A 17,227-nucleotide genomic window follows, 5' to 3' on the forward strand; every position below is an offset into this window, starting at 1 on the left:
ATTCACACCTCAAATCAATTCTTCCCTCGTTCTCAAATTCCCCGCTTGAAATAAGAGCTCAGCAATCAGTTTTTGTTCTACTCCTTACAGTTGCTGTAGGATTTAAAAACATAACATATATGTATTTAAACTAACAACTATAAAGTTATACAAAACAGTGATTATCTCTACAGAGAATAATGTTTTTTTTCCACCAAGCTATAACATACCTTAATATTTTGTCGTTTGATCTCGAGTTTGCTAAAGTAATGAATTTCCTGCAAATATTTCTCCAGCTCCATTGTTTTCTTACACTATCCAACAATAACTAGCATCCTGAATTTTGTGTATTACCTCATAAACATTTACATAGTACTTTCCTACGTCAATTTAAAAATGCAAGTTTAAATATTTATGTAGAGTATAATCTTATCATTTGTAGAATATCTTGTATCATTTTATAATTTGCTTTCTTCACGCAATGCAAACTCCAGGAGCAACACTGATGATTCAAGCCACTGGACTCCTGCCAGCCCTGGAAGAGCCATGGGTTGGGCTCCCATCTGCCAGCTTTTGTCCTGCCCTTGTACTGGCTGTGATAAGCATGTGATGGATGAACCAGCAGATGAGAGCTTTCTGTGCATCTTTCTCTGTTTCTGCTTCTCAAAACCAAGCCAAATGGAACAAACGAAACTTTTTAAAAATTATACTTATTTTTATCGGAAAGGCAGATTTATAGAGAGAGGGAGAGACAGAAAAATTTTCCATCTGCTGGTTTACTCCCCAAATGACGTAGTGACCAGAGCTGAGCCTACCTGAAGCTACAGCCTGGAGCTTTTTCCAGGTCTTCCACATGGGTTCAGGGTCCAACACTTTGGGCTATCATCTGCCTTCCCAGGCCACAAGCAGGGAGCTGCATGGGAAGTGGAGCAGCCAGGACACCATATGGGAGGGTTAGCCAATTGAGCCATCAGACTGGGCCCAAAACAAAAAATTTTAAAAGAATATGTTAATTCTAGGGGTTTTTTTTGTTTTGCTTTTAAAGAATGTTTGAATCATCTTTCATTTTATTTTGCCAGTTCTTAAAACGTTACATTCATGTGTATACCAGCGTAGATGTGTGAATATGTGCACGCGTGTATTTGATGAAAGGTTCTAACATTTACCAAACATTTTGTACTGAACGTTTTGAAGGCATTGTTTAGTTTTTGTAAGAAGCAAAAGCTAAAGATGCTGTTTCTGAAAATATTTTTGAAGCCAGATATGAACATTTTGGCAGAAATATAAACAGTTCTGCTGAAAGCAAGCTATTCAGCCATCCTGAGTAATGTGAGCCTGATGCAAGTCTGAAGCAAAGATCTAGATTTAGTGTTAAGTATTCTGCTGACGATGTAACCTCCAATCTTTCCCCCCAATGAATGTCCTTTAGAGCCTGCAAAACAAATTCAACTCACATGAGAGTGTAAATCAAGTTAGGATAAGAAATCACATCTGCTACTTATTGATTCCAGAGAAGTTTGACAGCAGAGTTTAGGTTGCAACAAGCTCCAAGATATCTGAGAAGACCTTTCATTCCAAGGTCTGAAATGATTAAATGATTAAAAGTGCTCTTTAATAATTAAACATGCCATCTGTATAAGGCAGAGCATGACCTTTCACCCAGGATCTTTCAGGCTGTTCTAGAATTTCTGCAGTTGGCACATATGGTATCAGAAATCCATTACTATTCTTCCTTTGAAATATTAGAGGGGTAGACTTAGAGCAGCTGTTTTTGCGCTGCCAGATTTCATTGAAATGTGGCTTTTAAAAGCCCCTGGCTTGTCATTTTGAGTTAGCTTACTTAATCACAAATCTTACCATAATATAATTCAACTGATGCCTGAAACTCAATAGCATAGAACATTTGCTGAACAATGCACTTAGTAACAAGATACAATCAGAATGTATGTTTACCTTGGAAATGCCCTTCTCATGTTTTCTGTGCCCTCAAAAATGTCTATTATAAATAATCTGTTTTCTATAACACCAAAATATCAAGAAAAGAATCCCCATTGTGCTCTCGTCCCCGCAGTTGGGAATATACACGGGATTATGACACTTGGAGAACTATCTGCTATAGGATTTAGAGGCTGATAATACTACTTAAAATGATGTGTTTAAGCCAACTATAGTAATTAGAACGTGATGAGTACACTTGTGTGTTGTGTTAAATGTCGTATCATAGCACTTCCACAGTTCAATGATTGACGGTTACCATAGTCAGAACGAAGGAATATTGGTCACCACACACCTCTCTGTATTTGGCGCAAGGAGGCAAGGACCCTGGCGGTAACAAAGCTCGTGAATTAACCTGTGGCACTCTGGAGACTCTTTGATGTGCTTGCCTTCAACAGGCTGTGCATTTACTAGAGTTCAGCTGTTACACTGCATTAGAATGCTTGCAGTGCTGACTTTACTGCTTCCTTTGAGATAAATTTACTCCTCACTTCTATTTAAAGTCCTTGTGTGGACTTTGAAAGCCAACAGGGAAGATAAGTGAACTATTTTTAAAATGCACTGAGGGCTTTATTTTTAAAAGCCAAGCTGTGGGGGGAACTCTTTCAGAATGTGATATTTGAATTTTTTTTTTGTAAACTTACAGAACAGGAAATTAGAAGAAAAAGTTATCTCATTTGTTTTACTGACATGTTTAGCATTTTCAGGGTTGCTGTTTAATGTACTGAATTTCAAATGGAATTAACTGGACATTAAGACAAAAAGTAGGATATATTTGCTTTTTTCTTCCTCCAACAAGATTTTAAGTCATAGGACAGATAATGAATATTCAAAAATGTTTTTGAGTTCTCTAGTGGGTGCTTGAATAGTTGCTACCATGAAATATTTAAGAATTCAGTCTTGGATTAACATTGGGATCTAAGTATATAAATGCATTATTCATAGTATAAGATGTGTGTGTGTTCCTTTGTGAAGGGCATGTATCCTCCTTTTTCGCCAACTAACCCTCCAAATCCATCCTTTTTCTCTTCCCTCCCTGAGCCCTGGGTTCCTTCGCCTCCCTGGCTCTGAGAGGACCCGTAGTAGAAGTCAGCAGTTGGAAGGTTTATTCCCCTGCGCTCTCACCCAAGCTGGATGTCCATTATCTTACCGCTCAGCTTGTGTTAGGCAGCTCTTCCATTGTCTCCGATTTCGGCCTCTGCTGTCCTGGCTGTCTAGTCAGTTCTCAAGGCGAGTACTGGCTTCCGTTTGCTGTTGATCGCTGGGTGCCGTATATCCTGTATTATTGTTCCTACCACACCCATATATTTAGTTCTTTTATCGAATTCTCTTAAATAACCTACTTGCTGTGTCACTGACTGGCACAGAGAGGAATCCAGAAAGCCAAGGAAAATAATACAGTGGTGCCATTTATCTTCAAGATTTCAGCCCACTTGTGGCAGGTGCTGCGTGTGGCAGCCGATGCCCACTCCCTATGTACGAGTGCTTGGATTTGAGTTCTGCCTGGACTTCAGATTCCTGTTTGGGGCTAATGTGCATCCTGAGAGGCACCAAGGGCTGCTTGAATCATGGAATTCCTGCCACCCATGTGAGGGACCTGGATGTTGTTTCAGGCTCCTGGTTTTGACCTGACCCAACCTTGACTGATCAGGCATTTGAGGGGTGAAATAGAGCCTGGGAGTGTATTCTTTCTCATGCTTATACTCTCCATCTCTCTCCCTCTGTTGGTCTGTCTCTCCCTCTGTCTTTACCTCTAAAATAAATAAAATGAATACTTTTAAAAGGCAAAAAGCATATCCATTCACAAAAATCCTCATATGCACTTTGAAACAGCCCTGAACAAAGGTAATGTTGACTAATATGCCATTTGTGTTGCCACCAGCAGGTGGCATCAGTAGTCACGCTCAGTCATTTAAGGCAGTGGTTTAATTGTCACCTCTGTTGGCTCGTTTTTCCTATTTTATTTTAATGCTTTGCAAATATAAGCCACAGGTGATAACTGCAAAAGCAGTGGATGTGTTAAAAATACTTTAATAGAAGTATATATTATGAGAAAAGAATAGAGATTATTTTAAAACAAGGGAAAATAGAAAATCACGTAGTTTACCTGTGCACAAGGAACGAGTTTTTCTTGACAAGGGTAATTATGAAGCACAAAGAGCACATCACATTAGGATGATGATGGAAGAGTGCTTTAAGCCTGTTCTACACTGAATTATGTCCTCCTCCCTTTACCTAAGTCCAAACATTAAACCTCTAAGTCCTTAATTAGCCTGTTTGGAGATACGGCCTCTCAGGAGGTAAAGCCAAATGAGATCCCAGTAGGACTGATGTCCAGCCCTGAAGAGAAAGCACAGGAGGACTGCGTGTACTTACAAAAGCTCATGCGAGTACCAAGTGAGAAGGGGACCAACCACACCCGCAGGACACAGGTTTCAGGAGAGACCAGCACGCGGCATGCAGATCTGGGTCTTCAGTCTTCAGAACTCTGAGAAATAAATTTCTGTCTTTGTGGAAGTTACACAATGCATTGACGTCTTATGTGGCAGCCCTAGCAGACGAATATATGACAGTAATCCACAGGGGACTGAGATTAGTGACTGTGGCAGAGTGTGTGGTTAAGAGATCAGCATTAATTACAGATGCTTGGTAGTATGAGGAGTGGGCGAGGAGTTTGCAATCCTCAAAAGCTGTCAGGTTAGGCCTCACAGAGAAGACACCTTTTGAGCAAATATTCACAGGTGAGATTTAGTCGGAGACCGAAGGAAGTGTGTTCCACTGTAAAGGCCCTACGGGTGGTATCAAACCTGGTACAGCGAGAGGCAGCCAAGATCCAGCATGACTGTAGCCTCAAGGCAGTGCACTGTTACCCATTTCCATACCCCAATATGGACTAAGACCTCATTTAATGTCCATCTTATCTTGATGGCTGTTAGAGTCTCGATTCTAGCATTTAAGAACCACTACATGCTCAGTGCTGCTCTAGAAGGGTCCCATCATTCATTCCCTTTTTATAATACTAAACCAAGTTCTATGACTAGCTCTACCATCATTTTTTTCCTGTCCAGTTTTTAAAAAGATTTAGTTTGTCTTTATTTGAAAGGCTGAGTTACAGAGAAAAGGAGAAAAAGAGAGAGGGAGTGAGGGAGGGAGGATGGGAGGGAAGGAAGACAGATACAGAGAGAAAATTTTCATCCATCCACTGGTTCATTACTCAAATGGCTGCGCTGTCCAGAGCTGAGCCAATCCAGAGCCAGGAACCTTTTCTAGGATCTGAGCCACCATCTGCTGCTTTCCCAGGCTATAAGTGAGGAGCTGGATGGAACACAAACTGGTGCCCATATGGGATCCCAGTGCTAGTAAGGGGAGAATTAGCCAATTGAGCCATTGTGTTGGGTCCAATTTTGTTTTTGTTTTTAAAGTTTATCTTATTTTGACACTGACACAGTGGTTTTATTGGCAAATCTGCCTGCAAATTCTGGCATCCCACATGGACACTAGTTTGTGTCAACTGCTCTACTTCCCATCCAGCTCCCTGCTTATAGCCTGGGAAAGCAGTGGAAGATTGTACAAAGTCTTGGAATCCTGTATCTGTGTGGGAGACCTGGAAGAAGCGCCTTACTCCTGGCTTTGGATCAGCTCAACTCTGGCCATTGCGGCCACTTGGGGAGTGAGTCAGCAGATGGAAGAGCTTTCTCTCTGTCTTTCCTTCTCTCTGTAAATATATCTTTCCAATAAAAAAATAGATCTAAAAACAAAATAAACTTGTTTTTTTATTTGAAAGGCAGAATTACAGAGAAGAGACGCAGAGAGAGGTTTTCAGTCTTCTGGTTCACTCCCCAGATGGCTGCAACAGCTGAAGCTGAACCAATCTGAAGCCAAGAGCCAGGAGTTTCTTCTGGATCCTTACATGGGTGCAAGGGCACAAGGACTTGGGCCATCCTCTGCTGCCTTTCCAGGCTATAAGCCGGGACTTGGATCGAAAGTGGAACAGTCGGGACATGAACTGACACCCATATTAGATGCCAGTGCTGCAGGCAGAGGCTTAGCCTACTGCGTCACTGCACTGGCCCCAACAGCTGGTGTTTCAACCAACGTTCATATTGCAAGTGGTGGGTTAATGTGTCCGCAATCCTGGCCACCACAACTAAACTTTAACTGCTAGTAAACAGTTCTTCCTTTGTCATTGTCCCTCTGTGAGGCATAAAAAGAACAACTCGGTAACCAACTCTGTTATCTTGGCAGTACTATCACTTATATCTTAAAAATGCTTGAATTATTGTATCTACCAGGGCATTCTCCTTGAGCGGCTTCCCCCCACCAGCTGGAAAACATTTCACACCCAGTAAACTTTTAGGCAGTTTAGTTGTCATCCCTTTCTAGGGACCCTCCATATTACTACTCATACTGCTCACTGGCCTCTTCCTTACCCATTGAATAGTAAGAGAACCAGCAAATCTTTATCTTAACCATGGTTTTATCAGCACCCTCTCAGCAGCATTTGTGCTCATCTAAGTCCTTTCAGAATCATTTAAAATGTGATTGAGAAGTGCAAGAGATTTATTGGAGGAAACCCTGGGAAAACCAAGGGAACTAGGCTAACCAAGGTAAGGGGTCTCTTCAAGAATCAAAGCAAGACTCAGTTGTGAGGAGAGAGGAAGGAGGGAGAGTTTGCTTGGTAGTTTCAGAGTTCCAAGTTACTTTTAACCAGATTAACTAGACGTCCTCAAACCAAAATGTTCCGTGGGAGACAGCTCATATTAGTGAGCCTGTCTCATCTAGTTTTCACTAAGAGTGGATTACAGGACTCACGGCTTGGGTATGAATATTCTAGAGAAAGCTGAGAGTTAGCAGCTGAAGCCATCAATCAGTTTTGTTTTGCTATGGGCATTTTCATGGCCATACTCTGTAAGTCTCAAGACAGCTTTTAACAGCTGTGGTGGACTAAAGCCTTCCAAGTTTAAATCCAGAAGAACACAGGAATCTTTGTCCCAGATTTGCTAGCCTAAGCCCCAACTGACTTGAGTTGGACCAGTTGAAGTCATGTGCCCACCCATGACCCAATTGTAGGGACTGGGGAAATTCCATGCTCGGGTTTGCTGAAGCCTGCTTTTCAGTGCTTCATTTCTAGGGTGGGAGCTGGAACCCTACCCATATTATACAAACTAAGAAGCTGTAAAGGACATATTCCCAAGCAAAAATATTCAAAGAATGTATGCATTTTTAATTTTAAGAGCTATTGCCAGGTTACTTTCCACAGATGCCATAACAGTTCACATTCCACCATACCCTTTTCCCAACTATTCATCAAAAGTATGTATTAGCTTTCTTTTTAAAGTTAGTCTTCCTGGTGTTTACAAAACAATAGCTTATTTTTACTTATTTTTCCTGGTTCTAACATTGAAAAAATTTCCCCCATGTATCCATTGCCTACTTGCTTTCCTAGAGCCCATTTTCCTATTGTTTTTATTTTGGGACACTTTTCATGCATAGTTCCTGTTCGCTGACGAGGAAAAACTTGCATAGATCTCTGCACATCTCTTCCTTTTCTGTATGTTTATTTGTAGTAATAGGTCTGTAGTTCTTAGGGAACATTCTAGATCTGTATGCCAGGAGTGCAGGAGAGCACTCTCGATCATTCATTTTTGAAAAAACACAAGATAGACTGTGAGTAAGGGCAAGTCTTCACCTCCCCAAATATGCATTGGAGCAAGAGTGCTCAAATTTCGTTCATTTTCAAACTGCCTCCCCAAATTTTGTCATATTCTTTAAACTGTGTTACTTGATTTGTAATACAGATTTTTTTTAAAAAGCTTATATTGTCATAATACCATCTTAACTACTAGCTGTGTTTTTATAATGCGTGTTAAAATAAGTTCATAAGTTCATAAGGTGTTTTCCAATATATACTAAAATAAATTCATAATTTTGAAAATATACTAGGCAAGTACGAAGTCAAGGCTTTACAGAGCTGAGGCTTCCACAACGTCGCCCCCTATGCAGAGACTCATTTTTAACTAAAGAAAGGTAGAACGAAGAGCTGCAACTGCTTACATGCTGTCAAGTGTTAGAAATTGTATTCCAGGCTTTCCTCCAACAGCAGTAGAGTGGCAGGGAAAAGAAATCAACTTTGGAGGGAAGTACAAACACTGTGATCAAGTCCGAAGGACTAACAGTGCAAGGTGTTTGCAGCCAAGGAAACACAATGTAGGCCAGGAGTGCTTCACCAACATTCTGCATTCTGGCCAGAACATTAGGAATTCTAAAGTTCTATGGATTATGCTGGAGTCCAGGGCTGAGAAGGAGTCTTCTTAGGACTCAGGTCTGCAATGGATTATGGTCCCTGAGTGGAGTCCTCCAGTTCTACATAATAGCCAGTCCCTATCACATCCTCCCTGGCCAGAGCGACAGGGCCTGAAGGGCAATGTGCTGGTTGCGGGCATGGGGCCAGATATTCCTGCCAATTTTTCTCTCCCTTTTTCTCATCCAACTTCTTAGCAACGTTTCAGATAAGGGATTTCCCCACTTCCACAGCCACAGGAACTGGAAAGAAAAACAATATTCAGTCGAAGATGGTGAGTGATTTGTACATGCTGGAATTTTCTTCTCAAATTCTTTTATTTGAAATAGGAAAAGTGAATTAAGAGAGTTTTCAGATATTTTCCTCCTTACTTTTTGCATGACTTATAGCATATGAGCTTCTTACCTTGTATAAGCTGTTGCGTAAAATCCTAATGAAATCCTAATTGTCATAGCTCCTTTTTCTTGGTGTTTTAAGGTCTTAGTTAATAAATTATTAATTATGCTTTTTTCTTAGTAACTAAATGTTTCAGCATGGAGGTTTCACTTGGATATCTTACCTGACTAGGGAATTTAGAAATGGGGACCAGTGTTGTGGTATAATGGTTGGTTAAGCCATTATTCCTTAGGAGCCCTGGAACAAGTATCACTGACTGGTCCACTGTGCAATCCAGCTCACTGCTGCTGTGCGTACAGGCAGCAGAAGATAACCCAAGTACTTAGCTGCTGCACCTGCATGGGAGACTTGGATGGAATTCCTTGCTCCTAACTTTGGCCTGGCCCAGTTGTAGCCACTGAAGCCATTTGGGGAGTGAACCCGGGGATAGATGATCTCTCCCCAACACTCTGCTCTCCCTCTCTCTGTAACCCTGTGATTCAAATAAGTAAAAATATCTTTTTAAAAAAAGAAATGTTGAAATGTTAAATCTTGCTGAGTTGAATTCATGATCTTTGAACTATGTGTTATGGTATCCTAAATGGAAACTATAGAGGCAGAATACAGATAGACACTGAATTATGTGGACAATGCTCTGTAAAGCACACGGTTGTGAATGCTATCTGGTTTCCAGAGCATAAAGAATGTTAGTTTTTATAAGCAAACTAATCTTCTTGATTAAATCCAGACCCGCAACTCTCAGCTTTTCCCTGAAATAAGAATCTCCTTCGAGGAGTGGTGATAGGGGATTGAGTCAAAACATCTAGGTTGTTTCCTCTGGTTTCATTCTCCCACCCCCATCGATTATTCTTTCAAGTTTTTTTTATTCTTTCAAGTTTTTAATTTGTTTGAAAGGAAGATAGACAAAGGGGTCTCTCATGTGTTGGTTCACTCCCTAAATGCCTTCAACAGCCAGGGTTCAGCCAGACTGAAGTCAGTAACTGGAGTGGATTCTGAGTCTCCCACATGGATTGCAGAGACCCAAAGTCCCCGCACCTCTACCTGCTGCCTCCCACGGTATGCAATAGTAGGAAGCTGGAAATGAAGGAGAAGGTGGGACTCGAACCCAGGTACTTTAACATGGGTGTGATTGTCCCAAGTGATACCTTAATTGCTCTGCCAGATGCCCAGCTCAGGTTTCTCCTGCTCTAAGTGCTTGGTCACCCCAGTACATACTTCAAGATAATGCTGCAGTGCCATCCTGGCCACTGTGTTCCCTGAAGCATCACCTAAAACACACAGCCAAGCACAAAAATAAATCCTTCTTCTTGTTCCTTAGCAAAATGGAGCTAGATTGGAATTTTTTCCATGGGCTGTATTAAAATACCAAAGAAAAACACAATTAGCAAAAGCAAATCTCAAGAATCATCAGCAATGTGAGCAAGTATTGAAAGACTGTTCCACCTTGGGCTCACTGACCGTGATGCCTGTTTCTGAAGAAGCAGCTTATTTTTGCATGGGAAGCTTGCTGGTCACTTGTCACTGACGGTAGATTCCCTTTTGTGCTTGCATTCAACTTTCCCATCTAACAAGAATATGATTTCTGACCCTTCCCTGAGATCCTTCCCCGAATCCTTGCTTGTGCTGAGGGGCAATGACACACGGGACTTTGCAAAGTGTGGCACATCAAGTGGAACCCCCTCCTAAGTGAGTCTCTTCCGTATGCACGGCTTTGAACTCTGATATTCACTGACATTTGAGAGCTTAGTCATAAACACTCAAGGGATATGTCTCCAACTTCAATAGGAGTTTCAGTTAAGTCTTTTCAAATATCTAATAAACGAATAAAAAAATACTGAAACCTAGAGAAATTTTTTTCACCAGAAGGAACCAGGCAACAAAGCAGCATAGTCCAAAAAGCAGATGGCAACCAAAGAAAGAAATGGATAATGCTGGATCCAAATGAAATAACAGAGTGTAACACAGCTCCAAATGCAACCACTGCCCCTGAAAATAGCTACTGAGCCACCGAAGTCCAAGCATTATTCTCTAATATTCTCTAATATTCCCACTCTGGAGAGGAACAATTGAGTGGGTTTCCTAGTCTGATTGAGCAGGGAAAATGGCCCCCAAGGAGGAGTGAGTGAAACGAGATTCCAAATAGAGGGCTTGATGCAAATGCAGGTCCTGAGCTGAGTTTGAGGGCAGATCTGGAGTTCCAAGAGACTAGCTTCATGGAAAGGGGAAGCACCTCTAATCGCCTAGGGCAGAACCTGGCATTCGAAAGTGACAAAAAATCTCAAAAAGAGACAGTAGAGCCAGTTATTCTAGCAAAATGTGGCCCACCTGAGTTCTTCTTCCTTGTCAGATGCTGAAAAGAACCAAATGAATGTCACAGAGCTGTATCTTCCTCGAGCACAAGAAAAATCTCCTGGGGAGTGGTGACTGGCAAAGTGATCATGAGCTCATCACCATTGTGTCAGAGCAAGTGGGAAGTCTGAAGAGAGCTGTCCACGCATACACAGCATGAAAATTAACAATACAGCAACTACGCAGATACCACAAGCGAATCATGAAATAAGAGCATATGGAAGAATACTGAGAAGAAAACCTAACTCAAAGATAGGTGAACATTTTCTAACAGCTGCATTGAGAAGTAAATGAGATATAGATTCAATGAGATAAATCTCAAAGTCAAGATGGTAAGCTATTACACTGAGATGAAAAGGCAGATTGCTCTAGAGAAATACATCGAAGGCCCAATAATTTCAATATGAGGTGAAGTTTCCAACTTTTCTGTTTGATTTGTTTATTTCTGCTAACAGTGAACACATCAGGAATATTTGTCACACAAGGCCTACATAACTCACTGTATCGGGCTCTCGTATGTACCTCTTTCCTCTCTCCTCCAGCCTGGATTCTGTTAATGGAGGGGAGATGGGATCTGCTTGCAGGTTCTTCTGTCACTCAAACACCAAATTCTCAGTACTAAGCTCCCAGTGTAATCTTTACTCGGAGTGATTTCTGTTTTCCTGGTTTGGTTTCGGATGCAACCACCATGAAGGCAGAGCACACAATAGGGTCTTGACAAGCTGGCAATTACTAGGAGAATTAGGAGTGCTGAGGAATTAGAGGAGAATGTTCTGCTCCATTTCTGTCTGAAAGGGTGAGGGAGGTGAGCCAATGAAACCATGACAGGTCGAAGGTGAATCTGAATATATTCTTATTCTAAGAGCCCACCGGGGTCCTAGATAACACAAGGCTAACACAGCTCCCAAGTAGTAAGAGTAGCAAGAAAACAGATCAGGGACTGCTTCACAGAATCCCTTGGACATGACCATTACATAGGGAAAGGAACGCTGTGCTTCAAAATCCCTGAGGGAGCTGGGTTACAGGTAGAGCGAGTTGCTGAGAGCTGACGGAATTGAGGAAGACAAAGGGACAGGATGGGACTAGGCACAGCAGAGGCTAGCAAGAAAGGAGGAGAGGACTCAGGGCAGGCGTCCTGTGGTGCCAGGGCAGCAGACAGCTTTTGCCCCTAGGAAAAGGGAATAAGTATAGCTCGCTATGTAGTCATAAGAGGTTGAGTTTATTGACTGATCTTGGATTTAGACATTTACGTCTTCCTGCCACCTGCAGAAATGGAGATTTGGAGGTACCCTGAATTGTAATACAAAACTGAACTCTGCTATTGAAATAGATGCCTGGGTCAAATTCTACCTCCTTATGATCCCTCCATCAGTGCACGCAGTCTGAGGGATTAGGTGCTTCAGGGACTACTTCCTTGTGAGAAGCCAGAGAGGGTGGAGATCGGCAGCAGCAGCTTGCATGGCTTGGACTCACCCCGACCTCTGCCACTGAGCAGGCGTTTACCTGTGCTGCCTCAACTTCCTTATCAGTAAAGTGAGAATAAGATTATGTCTCCCTCAAATGATGATCATGAGAAGCAAATGAGTTAATATTATGTACTCAAAAACACTGCCCTGTAACATAATGTTGAATAATTTTGTATATATATATATTTCCTTAATAATAATGTATGTGTTGGGAAAAAAGAGCCAGAAAATGCTAAGAATGCCTGAAAACAGAAAATAGTTGACGTGATAATGATGCAGAAAAATCTCAGTTCAAAATGGACATTGGAGAGGACAATTGTTAAAGGCAGGAAGAAATACCAAAAAAATGAAGGCGTGTGGAGTTGTTGACTACTCCGTGGCCCTCCAGCTTCTCAGCGTTTCAGGAAGCAGAAGAAGTAGCAGGGGCAGTTGACCCAGGCTACTAAGAATGTACGTTCTTAGCCTATTAAGGCAGATAACAGACATAATACCAGCACACTAAACCTGGTATCATGTCCTAGCCATCTCTCACACTGTGAAGGCTAAAATGCCACTTACACATAGACTTAAAAAAACACAAATGCATATTAAGAGCCATTAAACCTAGCAAATGAATAAATAATCAAAATCTGGGCCCGGTGGCTAAAGTCCTCGCCTTGAACACACCGGGATCCCATATGGACGCCAGTTCTAATCCTGGCAGCTTCCCTTCCCATCCAGCTCCCTGCTTGTGGCCTGGGAAAGCAGTTGAGGACAGCCCAAAGCCTTGGGACCCTGCACCCACGTGGGAGACCCGGAAGAAGCTCCTGGATCCTGGCTTCAGATCGGCATAGCACCAGCCGTTGCGCTCACTTGGGGAGTGAATCATCAGATGGAAGATCTTTCTGTCTCTCCTCCTTTCTGTATATTTGACTTTCTAATTAAAAAATAAATAAATAAAATAAATCTTACAAAAAAGAAAAAAGAAAAAAAATCGATTTGGGGTGGGCATTTGGTAGAGCGGAGTGTCTGGGAGTGTCTGGGTTTAGTCGCAGCCCTGGTCCTGAGTGTACTTCCTGCTGACGCACACCCTGAGAGGCCTCACGTGATGACAGCAGTACTTGGTGACACCGCTACCAGGATCTCAACTTTGGGCTCCTCAGCCATGGCTGCTGGGCATTTTGAGAGTGAATTAGCAGATAGGGTATCTGTCCCTGTGTCTTTATCTCTGCGTTGTAAGTGAAATAAATGAATATACATAAATATGCATACATTAAAAAAACCAGTACATTAAGGAACATGTACTAGACATTTTACAGTTGTGTACCCAACACAGAGGATAACAAGAACTAACAAAACACTGAAGGAAATGATGAAGACAATAAGCAGGTTAGCTTACCAGAACTCCATGGTGCTAGCCACAGACAGTGAAACTCCTTGGAGCAGAATGAGACAGTTCATTACTGCCAGCACAGAAAACAACAAGGTGTCTCTTTCTTCCAAGGCCCATGGCTGTGAACACAGCTAGTAGCTAAACAACCTAAGGTCTGGAGCGTGGTGAGCAATGAAAAATCTGGAGAGTGAGGAGTTGTAGCCATAGTCACACTGTGGTCACACTATTTAATTGATTGTATCACCAAAAGTAAAGTAAGTGCAGGACCAGAGGCTGGTTGGGCTAAGAAGTTTGGCAGATTCAGCACGAAAATGCAGGATGTTGAGGGCTGGGGTGGATGCCCTCTCCCAACACCACAATTCATATTCTGTGGAAGACATCCTGTAGCAATCATGTACTCTTAAGAAAAAACGTAGATGTCTTGGAAACTAAAAACATAACTAATATGGACAAAGATAGAGTGAAATAGGCAGGTATTTTTCAAAACAAATTAAGCCACCGCTTGGGATACCCATATTCATATTAGCGTGCCAGTTCAAATCTAGGTTATTCCTCTTTCAATCCAGTTTCCTGCTAGTATGCACCCTGGGAGGCAGAAAATAAATACTCAATTGCTGGGTCTTCTGCTACCTCATGGGAGATCCAAGTGGAGCTTTGGACTCCTGCTTTTGGTCTGGCCTATCCTTGGTTGTTGTGGGCCTTTGGTGAATGAGCCAATAAATGGTAGCTTTCTTTCCATATGTGCCTCTCCCTGCCACTCTGACTTTCAAATAAACAAACAAATCTTTATTTCAAAAGAGTGAATCAGCAAGCTGAATGACTGAATTACCAAATTCTTAGGGAATACAGTATAAAACTATGAGATGTAGAACACAAAGAAAAAAATGAGAATGAGTTTATGCCAGCATCAATTTTTATTTGTTATTATTGGAAAGACAGATTTTACAGAGAGAAGGAAAGACATAGATGAAGATCTTCCATCTGCTGGTTAACTTCCCAAATGGCTACAATAGCCAGGGCTGAACCAATCTGAAGCCATGAGCCTGAAGCTTCTTCAGGTCTCCCACATGGGTGCAGGATCCCAAGGCTTTGGGCCAAACTCATCTGCTTTCCTGGGTCATTGCAGGGAGCTGGATTAGAAGTGGAGCAGCCAGTACACACACTGCTGCCATATGGGATGCTCCTGTGGCAAGATGGAGGATTAGCCAGTTGAATCTTTGTGCCAGCCCCTGCCAATATTAACTTTTAAAACAGAAAAGTTTCAGAAGGAAAGAGGAGGCAAAAGAAAGAAAATGACAGAAAATTTTAAAGAAAATCTTTAAAGGTTTAAAACTAGAACATATAGACAGACTAAAAAAGCTGTGCTACAAAAGCTAAGACAAAAACATCTTGAAGAGTTTAACATAGACTATGTCTGAAAAAGATACTAAAAAAATATTATCCAGCAAAATGAAAGATGAAACTAAAAAGTAAATATGTGCTTCAAAAAAGATTGGTAAGCAAAGAAACTAGTAAAGCTTAGAGTTAATGCTAAATAACTATGTTAATAGCAACTTAAAATAATAACAGTGTAATAGTCATTAAGTCATTAATAACTGTATAATTGTAATTATAATTTCATATGACTACTTCCTAAGATGTAACATTGGGAGAAAGTGGGGAGAGTAAAACATATTAGGAATATTATGAAAGTGGAGAATGTAGAAATGATTAAACTTTGATAGAAAGATGTACATAGACTATCTTTAAAATTTTAAGGTAACACCTTTAGACTAGAAATAATTTCACTAGGGGAGGAAATAAAGAAACAACAAATGTACAAGTGCAGAAAGATTCTCCTTTCAAGTTGAAAAATAAAGGCAAAAACATTAATATTGTATAAAGTGTGACTAAGTTATAAACTTTTAAATAGGAGAATTATATTTCATATTAACATATAATGCAGTATGCCAAAATGATGTTTTGTGAACATTTATTCATCCATTGTAGGTTTGAAATAGAAAATCTTAAAGCTGATAAAAATTTAAAAGCGGACAGATTCAAGAGAACATGAATTCACTTCACATGCCTATATAAAAATCAAGAGATTAAATAAATAGAATATAAAGATACATATTAGAACAGATAAAATCTAAGATTTTCCCCCTTAACTGTACTTGAAAAGAGGGTTCCCCTTAACTGTTCTTGAAAAAGACTTATTATTAACCCATTATAATGCAATCTAAACAATATTTTGCTTTGCTATGTGGCATAACATATTATTGATGTTGGGCATGTGTAGACCTTTGAAATTGTGATCTTTCATGGGAGAAGAGAAGCGAACATAAGATGAAGGATGAATGAATGGCAGAGCAGTTTTTTGAGCATTGGTGGAGGAAGTAGAATAAGTAATTCAAGAAAACACGGAGAGAACAGCATTGTAAAAGTCACAAAAATGTAATCAAGACAAAAAAAAAGCAAATATGAAAACATTAGGCCATTAGGGTGAGAAATTTGGTACTTGACGATACTGTGGAAATAGCTCATGAGAAAGCATATTGACCTAATTATATAGATGCTCAATCCAACCTAATGGTATGAAAGCAAATCTAGCAATTCACAGAAACGATGTGTTGCGAAGAGAACTTCATTTCCACAGTGGGTTTTTTTTCCCTCAAAAAAATACATCTATCCATTACAGTTATGGGAAAAACATCAAACAAATCCAAATTGAGGAATATCCTACAAAATAACTGACCAGTATTTCTCATGATTGTCAAGGTCATGCAAAGCAAAGAAGCCAAAAAACTGCTTCAGATCAGATGAGACATGACAAGTAAATGCAATATAATGGGATTTTGGAACACAGGATTAGTATAAAAACTGTAAAATCACAATAAAAAAAAAGTAATACACCAGGGTTGGTTTCTTAGTCTTGACAAGAGTACCACAGACTGTTGTTATAAGATCTTCACAAGGAACTGAGTGAGACGTAAACGGGAATGTCTTGTATAATGCTTGCAATGTTTCTATAAATCTGGAATTTATCCAAATCAAAAATGTTAGTTCACAGGAAATAAGCTATGGGAGGCAAGTAGGGTTTGGAGCAGGAGGACCAAAGCTGGGCCGTTTGTTTCTCTGCTCCTGCCTCTTGAGATGAGCCTGCAGCAGGCGCAGGACGCGTGAGAAGCATTCCCTTTCCTTTTCTTCCACTCAAGTTTCCCATGGAGACTTCAAGGACATTTGAAGTAACACTCAATAGGACCGAATTTGAAAACTGAATTGTGAGTTTCTTTTCATAGCCAAATCAGATCCACATCCAGTCAAACAATTTGAAACTAAACAGAAAGGTCTGACCTTTCCCACAGAGCTTGTGGACTCTCTCCCCAA

General features: G+C 40.8%; 1 protein-coding gene across 1 annotated transcript in view; it reads left to right on the forward strand.

The window, feature by feature from the left end:
• Nucleotides 1-8,232: 8,232 nt before the first annotated feature.
• Nucleotides 8,233-17,227, forward strand: part of PTTG1IP2 (PTTG1IP family member 2) — a 30,688-nt gene continuing 21,693 nt past the window's right edge. Inside the window, exon 1 of the mRNA XM_058678158.1 lies at nucleotides 8,233-8,549. Coding sequence (XP_058534141.1) covers nucleotides 8,399-8,549 — 151 coding nt within the window. The 5' untranslated portion in view covers nucleotides 8,233-8,398. The remainder of the gene's footprint in view (nucleotides 8,550-17,227) is intronic.

This window comes from Ochotona princeps, chromosome 20 (genome assembly GCF_030435755.1).
Source record: "Ochotona princeps isolate mOchPri1 chromosome 20, mOchPri1.hap1, whole genome shotgun sequence".
In the NCBI taxonomy this organism is placed as follows: Eukaryota; Metazoa; Chordata; class Mammalia; order Lagomorpha; family Ochotonidae; genus Ochotona; species Ochotona princeps.